The sequence below is a fragment of the Alligator sinensis genome, unplaced genomic scaffold (genome assembly GCF_000455745.1).
Source record: "Alligator sinensis unplaced genomic scaffold, ASM45574v1 scaffold442_1, whole genome shotgun sequence".
In the NCBI taxonomy this organism is placed as follows: domain Eukaryota; kingdom Metazoa; phylum Chordata; order Crocodylia; family Alligatoridae; genus Alligator; species Alligator sinensis.
Genome location: NW_005841829.1, coordinates 1,772,298 through 1,783,670, shown reverse-complemented (window position 1 = coordinate 1,783,670; position 11,373 = coordinate 1,772,298). Strand labels below are relative to the sequence as shown.

The 11,373-nt window shown below is 39.0% G+C and overlaps 1 protein-coding gene across 1 annotated transcript in view; it reads left to right on the top strand.

Annotated features, from left to right (window-relative positions):
- The first annotated feature begins 278 nt into the window (after positions 1-278).
- The window catches only part of CUNH11orf74 (chromosome unknown C11orf74 homolog), a 44,565-nt gene continuing 33,470 nt past the window's right edge, over positions 279-11,373 (top strand). The window contains 1 exon segment of the mRNA XM_025200543.1: positions 279-476. Coding sequence (XP_025056328.1) covers positions 377-476 — 100 coding nt within the window. The 5' untranslated portion in view covers positions 279-376.

Sequence of the window (11,373 nt, the reverse complement as noted above, 5' to 3'; positions counted from 1 at the left end):
TGTTTAGTCTTTAAGGATGACAGACCAGGACCTGTCACCTAAATAAAGCTGGAATAACTATGTCCTTGATCTGGCTAATGACCTTTCATGGGTAAACTCCTGTGCTAGTTTAGAGCCCTATTGAAGGGTTCATGAGCATCAGAAAGAACGGACTCTTGGCATTGTAATGCTAACCCGCCTTGTGCAAATTAGAGAACTTGTTTTTGTAGTCTAAAAATAAAACCCAAACAAGTCCTCAAACTCTCTAAACTCCAATTTGTTTTCTTCCTGTAGAAAAAAAGAAGTCTTAAAGTCACACTGTTTACGGCTTTCCTTTTTTATTGCTGATGAAGCTTGTCACAACGGATATGCCTGTTTGACTGTCAGGGTTGTGATCATGGAAAAGCAACCGTTAAACAGCATCCTTGATCAGTTTATCAATAGCCATGAGCAGACGTATGAAGAGTTTCTAGGCACGTTCACTTATCTTTTGAAAGGTATGTCAACTTCCAGAATCTCACAGAACAAATTCAGTTTGCAAAGTGAAATCTTTTTCAAGTATAAAGAGAGATAACCTTGTCCACTGGGTAGGGTACTGACCAGCCAAGCTCAGAGACATGGGTTCTCTTTCTAGTACCACCACTAACCTGCTGCATAACCTTGAGTGGGTCATTTCAGTTCTCTTCGCTTTCATTTTCCCTGCTGCTTTTTTTTGGGTTGCCTATTTAGATTATAATATCTTGGGGGCAGAAACTGGCAGTTACTGTGTGTATGTACAGTACCTAGCACAGTGAGTACTTAGACTTGACTGGGGCCTCCACATCTGGAATGATAATAGGTTAAGTCGTGGGTGTTTAGTTGTTTCTTTTTTTCCTGTTTCTTTAATGAGATGGTACTTTGAGAAACCTGGCGGTTGTCTCATTTTGTTGTTTGAGCTAATGATCACCTTTGAAATCCACAGCATCACCATTATTAACCACTTTAAATAGCTTGTTAGGGCCTGAACATAATGCTAGATGAGCATTATGTAAGAAGTCAGGAATCTTTCCTGGATCTGCATTTCATTGTGGTTTAGGAATGTGGAAGACACTGAGCCAGAATTTTTCTACTTAGAGCAACTTCAGGTAATCATTATTCAGCTGACAATATAGATTTTGTTCCCTGCCCCCCCATATTTCAGAATTTTTGCTGCAGTGCCTTTCACTGAAATCAAGTGAAATCAAGTTGATTAGAGCAGAACCTCAGGAATTATATTAATTAAAAATTAATCCTTTTATTTTGAAGACATGCAGCAATACAAGATGGCCTGTGGCTTCTGGTTGTGTGAACACTGATTTTATGAACACTGATTACACGTATTGTCCAAGCTATGATATTTACTAACTCGGTCCTCTGAGTAACTTGGGTCAGTGAAGGATGAGTTTGGTCAAAACAGAAGACCTTAGACTGAATGAGGATTTTAAGTTTTTTTTCTTAGGTTTGCATGGTTTCTAAATTCAGTGAGCATTAGTGCAACTTAAACAGCCTCCAAGATTTGGATAGGGAAGTTCAGCTCTGGGTGCAAAATATGTAGCTCAGACTCATCTCTGATGAGCACAGACCTAGGGATTCTTTAAATCAGTCTTATAAAATGAATATGTCAGTTTGATATTGCCGAATTACATTGCTTGCAACCGCAGTTGTCTATTAAGAGTGATATCCCTATATTATTCCGGAAGTAATGTATTTTCCAATTACACCATGTGGCACGATCCATTGATTGGCACTCAGAACCCTGCTCTGTCCTTGTCCTTCAGGCAGAACTGAGTGTCAGTCACAGGCATTGAAGCAGAAAACCAGTCAGGGGGAGTGGAAACGGCTCTTGTGGCAGGCTTCCTTTCCCAGACCCAGAAAACCAAAGGAGAAATTCAGACATTGGAAAATAAGATTAGGTAATTTAAAATTTGCTTCTGGTACAAATCCTACTATTTTGTGTCGAGCTTGTTTAACTGAGGAGAACTGAGACCTCAAACATAGGGAACAGATCACCTTGCAAAAAGCTACAGGATGTATCTCCATCACATTGATACTCAGTACAGCATCTGCCTCCAAATATATGCATATAAAACATAACTGGAGTTCCAGCTGCAATAAATGATTGTACCAGCACAGAAAACTGCATTTCTAAACAAAATAACTTGGGTTGCTTTTTTTTTCCCCTTTCAAAATACCCAAAGGCACTGGTTCACATTATAAACTAATGACCTGCAAAAATTCCACTTAAAGCACAAAGCCTTTCAGGGTTGGAACAGTGCAAAATGCATTTTAAACTATCACTTTCCTATTTTCTTTATTTTGCACTCACATATCTTGAAAAATAGTCATTCAGATTTTAATGAAAATAAAAGGAAAATGGGGTGGCTCAGGCTGTATCTGATACTAGGGCACAGCTTTTTCACTTTCAGGTCACAAGTTCAAATCCTAACTATTACCAGATTTAAAAAAATGACCTGTGATATTTGCAAGATTAAATCTGAATGCACAGTTTCTATGATTATATATTTGGAGACCAGGCACTGCAGTATTAAGCACTGTACTCAGACATTTTTAGACATGTAATAACCATATGTATGCATAAATATCCAATATGGCTATGCCCTTGTGTGTGCAAAGGTATACATGCTTCTATATGCAGATTTCTTCATGAGGACTTAGTACTTCGTTTAAATAATGATTTTCCTTGAAAGTTACTGCTATCTAAAGGCTCTTTGCTGGTCATATGGTTAGAAAAACAGGATAGAAAGAAACCCCAAAAGATTCTTAGAGTGTTCAGTGTGTTGAGGATATGAGCTACCCTGAAATATTTTATGATGTTTATATTTATGTTGACACTCTCCTATTGACAGTGTTTTAAACCTCTGTTCCTTTTAAGTTTAGGAAGCTAAATATTAATGGAATTTAGCACTTCTTATCTTCTTTGGCTATATTAAAAGTATTTGTCTCCAAGAAAGAAAAAAGAATACCAATGATGTAATATTGTCTGTGCTTTACATTACCCTCTGCTGCGGTATACAGAAGTGGATAGAGATTCTATTATTATTATTATTATTATTATTATAATACTCCAAGTTAAAAGTCTTCTATTAGCATAATTAGGCTAAATTGTAGAATGGAAAGGCTAGGATCCTATACCTAAAAGCTTTGTATGGTTTATCTAGCAATAATTCTGTTTTAAGTGTCCCATGAAACCCTTGCGAGGGGAAAAAAAATAAAACATATCTTTAGTACAGGAAATTCATCTTCCTGATTTGGGAAATACCAAGTGTAACCATCTTGAATCCAGAGTCTACGGGTGTTTATACATGTGCTCTGGGAGTGAGGAGTGGGGGTGGACTTTAATTAGACTTTAATTAAAGTGCCCCGAGTATCACATCTATGAGTTTCCTTGTGCTGGAAAATGGTGCCGGGGGTGCTTTAGCTAAAGCTTGTCAAACGAGCTTTAGTTAAAGCGCCCATGCCATCATTTTTCAGTGTGGGGATGCTGATACACATGATGCTGGAGTCTGCTGGAGCACGGTATTTACCATGCTTCAGCAGACTTGATTAATTAATTACAGCACATTGTAGCAGCTTCGCTGCACATGTATAGGTGCCCTATAACACTAAAATTGACTTGCTGCTTGTGGGAGAATGAGAGTTCAAAAACCAACTGACTAGCACAACTAACTTCTATCAGAACTTACGATGATGGTAAGTAGATGGTTCAAATTTGTTAAACATCACTTCAGAAAGAGTAAACTCAGCATTTTAAACATTTGAAGTCCTGCAAAAATGACTCAGATTTTGAATATATCATCTTTCAGAAATTCACAATATGTGACAGTACTCCATGCATAATTGGTGGAGAATTTATTAATTTTTATTGATCCTTTTATGTAGATGTGCAGTTGAGATTAGCCTTCAAGGTGTCCTTGAATCTCTTCTTTTGCCTACCTCTAGAGCAGTGACCATTGGTGAGTTGGGAGTGTAGGACCTGTTTAAGGAGCTGGTTGTCAGGCATCCTTATAACACGTCCTGTCTAATAGAACTGGTGCCATACCATATAAACATGGCTTCAATACCAGCCAGAATTCTGTCTTCTGTTCTTCCAACTGATATGGAGGATTTTCCAAAGACATTACCAATGACAAAATTTCAAAGCTTTCAGATGTTTCTAATCTGACATCCAAGTTTCACACACATACAACAGAGTAGGGATGACAATAGCCTGGTAGACAGGAAGTTTGGTTTGGCTCCTGATATCATGATCATCAAAGACATGATTTTGGAGATGTCCAAAAGCAGCACTGGCAGATTTTATCTGGTGTTGAATATCGTCATCTATGTTTAGCTTTTGGGAAAGGTGGCTACCTAGGCAGGGGAAATGCTCAACATTATCCAAGGATTGCCTTCTAATTGTAATATGTGGAGGAGTTGCTGGTTGGTTTGGGGTGGGTTGGTAAAGTGTCTTAGTTTTCATGAAGCTGACAGTGACTCCAAACATTTTCTATGCTTCACAGAAGCAATCGAGAGCTTGCTGAAGCTCTTTTATTGAGTGGTACACACAACACAGTCACTGGCATATTGAAAATAAGAAACAGAGGGGTTTGTTGTCTTTGATTGGGAACATAACTGATTGATATTAAGGAGGTCTGCGTCCGTGCAATACTGGATATTGACTCTAGATGGAAGTCTGTCAACAACAAGATGCAGACTAGCTGTGATATAGGTAGAAAAGACTGTTGGTGCAATCACACATCCTTGCTTGAGTCCAGTTCTAATAGTCCATTTCTAAGCTATTGCTTAGGACACAATGAAAGAGTCTGATAGTGGCAATAGTCTGATAATGGCAATTTTAGTGGGTATTCAAACCTTATTTGGATCTTCCATAGGGCATCTCTTGTGCCTGAATCAAAGGCCTTAGTTCAGTGAAGTCCATGTAAAGATCTTGGTGTTGTTTGCAACACTTCTCCCACAGCTGTCTAGCAACAAAGATCTTATCTATTATACTTTTGTGTGGTCTGAAACCACCTTGAGGCTTAGAGGGAATCTCCTAAGCAAGGAAAGGGAGTTTGAGGAAAAAATAGGCAAGGATCTTCTAGCTATGGAATTGGACAGGCGTGCAATACCACAATCATTGCTGCAACCTGTTTTATCTCCTTTTTGACTATGAGAATGATTCTGTCATCTGTCAAGTCACTGGCAATTTTTTTCATGTTTCCAGATTTTCAAAATAATGATGTGTATCTGGAGTGAGAGCTTTTTCCCACCTTACAGATTTCAGCTGGTATTCCACCAGGACCACATGCTTTGTTGTTCTTCATCTGCTTAATGGCTTTCAAGACCTCTTGATAAGTTGATGGATGTGCAAGGCAGTTCTCAATGGGGTCTTATGGAATGGTTTTAGCTTTCAATGACTTTGAAACCCCAGGAAATAACTTATGAGATAATGTTACATATGGAGGTTGTGTCATATTTTCAGTACTGGATATTCACAGAACTAGTTTATGTCCCAGTCTCTCTTAGAATTTGAAAGTTCTCCACCCTGCCACTTTTATCGCCATGCGATGTACTGTGCAGAAATGCTTTCTTTAGCTTTAAAATACATTTAAAAATCTGCCATAGAAAAAGTGTGCTACAAAATAACAACAGATCATGTGTTGTTTTTTTTCTAATCCTGAGGTGGAATGAGCAGTTCATTAGAGCAAAACACGTCTTCTTTTTTCCTCCCACAAAAACAGGGAGAAAAAATTAGTAGTAGTCCAAGCTACATTTTCATCTGAATTTTAAATTAGGCCCACAAATGAAGAATGCCAGCTTTTGCTTTAGTCTGTTATACATGGAGATTCTTCTAGCAACAAAACAGTTATCTGAATCAGTGTTCATATTCTGAATGTTTCAAGTTTGAAGGTGGTTGTTCAACCCATTCTAGCTATTACATATTCCACCTCCCAAACAGGGGTTTTGACTGTTTTTTAAAATCATATCCCTCTTTAAGGAAGGTAAACTGTCATGTCATTCATTGATTGATACCCTGAACTCTCTTGTTTTGATACTTTTGCAAGCAGCAGGCTTGGTAGCGAAGGAAGTTGGAAACTGACTGACCACTTTTGTGCTTCCAGGTGGCATTCAAGAGGCATTTTCTGTGCTGTTGTTATCAGACTAATTTAATTCCCCAGTGAATGTTGAGTGCTGTATTTAGTTCACAGTCCATTTGGCAATAGCTGCCTGCTTCCTTTTTTCGTTAACCATGTTTAGAAAAAAAACCAAAACCCTTTAAACTTCAGCATAAGTGTCTGTGAAGGCACTTAAAAAATGTGAGTTTAACAGCAGAAAGCATGGCTGAAAAGAACACATGGAACGACAATAAATTTACTTTAATTTTAAAAATGGACCAATAGGATAGTGTTAACCCCAAGAGAAATTTGTAGTCTGCCTCGTGTGAGTGGATTTGCCAATAAAAGCAACTAGGCAGTTCAATAAAACTAATTAAATTAATCTGTCATCCCCAGGGAACTTAAACAGGGCATGAAATAGGGAAACAGCATCAATTCAGAGCTTTTTATTGATATATTTTGCTGGATCATTGCAAAGAACTGTTCAAGAGAAATAAAAGGTATGCAGTTTCCTATTGATCATAAATTCAATGGCTATCTCTGTGTAAACTTCTTACATCATGGAAGAAAATCAAATTTCATATAAGAGTGGCAATGTCATTGTGAAAGATTCTTACTGAAATAACAACAGATCATCTGTTTCATGGATACTTTCGATTCGTAGTTTGATAGATTTCAAAGTACTTTATAAAAGAAGGCAAGTATCATTCTCTCCATTACACAGACAGAAAAACTAAGGCTCAAAGAGATGAAAATGGCTAGTCCAGATTTGTACAGCAGGTCAGCAGCAGGTCCAGGAGAACAGTTTAAGTGTCTTGACTTCCAGTCTGGGTGCCAGTAAGAGCCATATAACACTGACTCGTAAAAGCACTGTCAGGAATTTTCCTTGCTTTTTTGTTGTGGTTTCTAAATATTACATTTAAACATATTTTAAATGGTTGTTTGCAATGTAAAAATTGCAAAAGATAAAGCACTTCTGGTTTGTCACATAATTTAACATTGCATAATTTAAACTATGCATTTTAGGCATGTACCTCTTCCTATGATATGTCCACTGTGTAGCTGTGCAAAATACCTGTCTATGCCATTCCACACCCCTACTAAGGGAACCAGGGCACTTTACACACATCAGTTAACTAAGTTTTGCACTGCCCCAGTGAGGTTGGGTAGTATCATCATGCCTTTTTTTTTACACATGAGAAAAAGGAGGCAATAGGTCTGTTAATTGCTCTGTGTCTCATAGAGGTTCAGTAGGAAGATGAACAACAGAATTCAAATGATCTAACTCCAAGTCTTGAAGTTTGTTTATCTTGGGGATGGGCAAAATATGGCTTGCAGGCCATGTCCAGACCACCAGTTGATCCTATCTGACCTGCTGGCTGATGTTGGGAGCCTGGGGAGGGAGGGTGGCGCTCTGCACTGCTCCACTTTGCTGCAGCCAGGGCTGGGACACATATTGTGCAGACTCTTTCACCTCTTGCATTCATCCCCCCACCCCTGGCTTCTTGTTAGCACTATGGTTATGCAGTACTGGCACCGTGGCCGCTGGCAGCTGGGCCTGCATGGGACAGGGTGCAATGCGGTGCACTGAGTAGCTGTCCCACCCACCTGCCGTGCATGGGGGAGACAGCTCAGGATAGCTGCATCTGACTTTCCTGGTGCAATGTTCCAGCAGTGGCTCATTGCGGTGGGTGTGCAGACAGAATGGTTACTCAGTGTGGATGTGGGGATGGAAGAATTTGCGCTCTTCCTGACCCGGCCTCAGCTGCTGCAGAAAGGAGTGGTGCAGGGCACAGCCCTCCCTCCTTGGGCTCCTGCTGACAGCCTGTGGGCCAGATGGGATCAGTCGGTACTTTCTGCTCCCCCCCGCCGGCCCTCAATAGCTCACTAAAATTCATTTTACTGGCCCTCTAGTAATTGCCCACCCTTAGTCTATCCAGATACCCCATCCAAGGCCTTCAAAAGAGAATTGTAATTTAGGTACCTAATTTAAAGCACCTTATAAATTCCTGATTTTAAGAGAGTGGGTATTAAGTAATTTTGATAATCAGCTGCCCTCAAGATGTCTCAAGTTGGGCCCGTCATACTTCAGACCCTAAAATCTCTGATCACTTTTGAAAATCTTGATTATTACTACTCTTTATCCTGTAATTTTGATTTGTTCCCCATCTTTCTTTTTTCTGTGATGTTAATTGTTACGAGATAAAAAAATTGTACAGAATTATTACTATCAGGCCATTTTAAATTGAAACCATTTTTGTAATGCTAATAGAATCAGATGAGCATCTGCCAGTTTGCTGAATTCTGCCGTAACAAGATATGCTTAGAAATTTCTATGACCACTTCTGTCATCATTTATGTATTATTAGTGTATCACCCAGCCTTTTTACTGAGTCTCTCCTCAGCAATTCCCAAAGCATACAAATGTTTAGTGCTAGAAACTGTGCTGAGAAAGCAAGAAAGGATTCTGGTTTCCTAGTTAGAGTTTAAGCACATTTTTAACAGTTTGGTAGTAAAATAAAAAAAGTTAATGTAATGAATGCCCTGCCTTTCTGAGAACCAAACAGAAATACATCAAGTTTCACTTAACCAAGGTAAAAGTAAAGGACCAAAATGTGGCACATTTCATTCAAAATCCTGAGAGAGGAAGAGACAATTACCCTGAGCTGTTCTCTAGTCTCTTTCTATAGATCCCTCTTCCTGACACTCACTGCCAGATGTGTGCTCAGTTTCTCTACAGAATGTCTCTCACAGTACATTTGGAAAAGATTTAATTAATTCCTTCCAGCTGGCGTACCTCTGATACGCTGTAAATTCCTGTAGTCGGGCCATATTAAGGTAGATCATCCTGTAGCCAAAGGTATCAGGCCAACTCTTCCTTGCCAGCTTCTAGAGGGATTTTATAGCCATTATCACTTACATGTTCATATATACTCTCAAATCCAATGCCACTGTAATATCATGCACACTGTACAATATATGCCCTTTAAGAACTATTTTTGTTCTTTTCACATAAACATTTACTATTGCTCTGATCTTTTCAGACAGATTTACAGAATTGACCTATTACATTGACACTATGTGGTCCAGCTATTGGCTGATGTAAATCGGTGTAGCTCTTCTGTTTTATTCCAGCTGCAGAGCTGACCCAGTATTTTTTCCTGATTCTTTTAAATCTTTATAGGATTCTATTTGGTTGGTGCTGATTGGAAAAAGCAGGATTTTGCCCATGCAGGAAACTGAAATGGTCAGATGAACTTAAGCCCTGTGATTTAACTGAGTGGGTGCATATTCAAATATGGAAGGTTTTTAGCAACAACACTATTGTACCATGAAACTTATATAAATAAAAAATAATTCCATGCCAGCATTTTACTTTACATATTGTCAGTGTTAGGACTCTGCAGAAGTCACATGTCCTGTTTACCCCACTCTTTGCTCATCTGACCATTTAAAAATATTTTATTTTTTTTCATGGTTCAATAGTGTTGTTGCTGAAAACCTTCCATATCTGAATAGACACCCTCTAAGAGTGGGTAGTTAGCCTGTTTTGTAAATGCGGTCACATTGGCAAGGACTTTCCTTTCATGTACCAAAGCCACAGTGGAAGTCTATGTTCTTGAAATCAAATCAGTGAGAGCAAAGCTTTCAGAATGAGATCATTTAAAATTATTACGTATTAATTTTCTTGCATATCCCTAATAAATTCAGCCAAAAATGACCAAGCAGCTGACTTTGCTGTTGGGGATGTTTGGTTTTTGTTTGTAATATTACAGTGGCCTGACCTTGCATTGAATGACATTCTCCTAGAAAGGTGTAAAGCAAACAAGATTTTTTTCCTAGAATAATTGTAACTGTAAAAGGAAGGAGAACATTTTGTTCTCAGTTACATAAGGTAAATATAGTTATTCTGGAGTTCTTACTATCATAGCTAGAAGCAGAGTTTGACCTGATTATTAACAAAAAATTAGAAGAGCTTTTAAAATCAGAGCTAGAGTGTCAGGCCTGACACATTATTTAAGTTACTTATGATTTAAGTTGTATTTTGACAGTTACGGTTATTTTTAATAGTAGGCACACAGGCACATACAAATATACAGCTGAAAACATTTAAATGAAAACACTTTCTTACCCTTTTCACCGTGTGTGTGTTAAGAATGTTTAGAATGTAGTCAAATGTTTCACCTTCTACCTCTCCTCACTTTTGTCAGTGCCATTAAAATTCCTTTATAGAAATGAGGAGAAAAAAGATCTAGTAGGTTTTATTGTCGGATGCAGGACTTGGTGGCAAGCGAGAGTCTTTATAGTAGATTATCGATTGCTTTGTCCCTTCTTGTTTTAAAACATCTCATGCCATAGGACTTTCATAATTCTTTAGGGGCTACTATTTCATCTAATAGATTTCACTGTCAGGAAGTTTTTTCTTATTATCTTGATACATCTGTCCTGTGGCTTCATAATAAATGCATCTATTATTCATTCAGGGGTGTAGGTTGTAGCCGTGTTGGTCTAAGGACATAGGCAGACAAGGGTCCTTGGGTGAATTTGATATCTTTTATTAGACCAACCCAAATAGTTGGAGAATAGTTATTAAGCAAGCTTTCGGGTTCAAAATCCCTTCGTCAGGCTAAGGAAGCTTCAGCAGTTGGTGTGTGCTCTTCCTGGATGGAATGAAAAGTAAAGAAGCCAGGGGCTGGGCTGGGCTGGGGAGTCAGTTGCCAGGCAGATTGTAATGTATCAAAAATTCAATGTCTATGTTTAGTCCCTGATCTCTAGTATCCAGCAGGTTGATGAAATGGAGTTCATAGGCTCGTCTCTGGGAAGTGTTGTGTAAATTTCCCTTGAGGATCAGGACTGAGAGATTAGAGAGAGAGTGGCCCTCCCGTGAGAAATGTGCCCCCACTGGTAATTGGGTATTTCTGTCTTTGATGGATTTCCGGTGTGCGTTCATTCTGGTGCGCAGTTGTTGTCTGGTCTCTCCTACATATCTTCCATCAGGGCATTTGGTGCATTGGATGAGGTATACTACATTCCTGGAGGTGCAGCTGTAAGATCCTGGGATGCTGATGGCTCTGTTGTGGGGTGATGTAATAGTGGGGGTGGTGGAGATGTGTTGGCAGGTTTTGCATTTCTTGTCATGGCACGGTCTGGATCCTTTTGGTGTGTCCTGGGCTTGAGGAAGTTTGCTTCTGGTGATGAGGTTGGCGAGGTTCGGTGCTTGTCTGAAGGCTAGGATGGGTGGCTCTGGGAAGATCTTTTT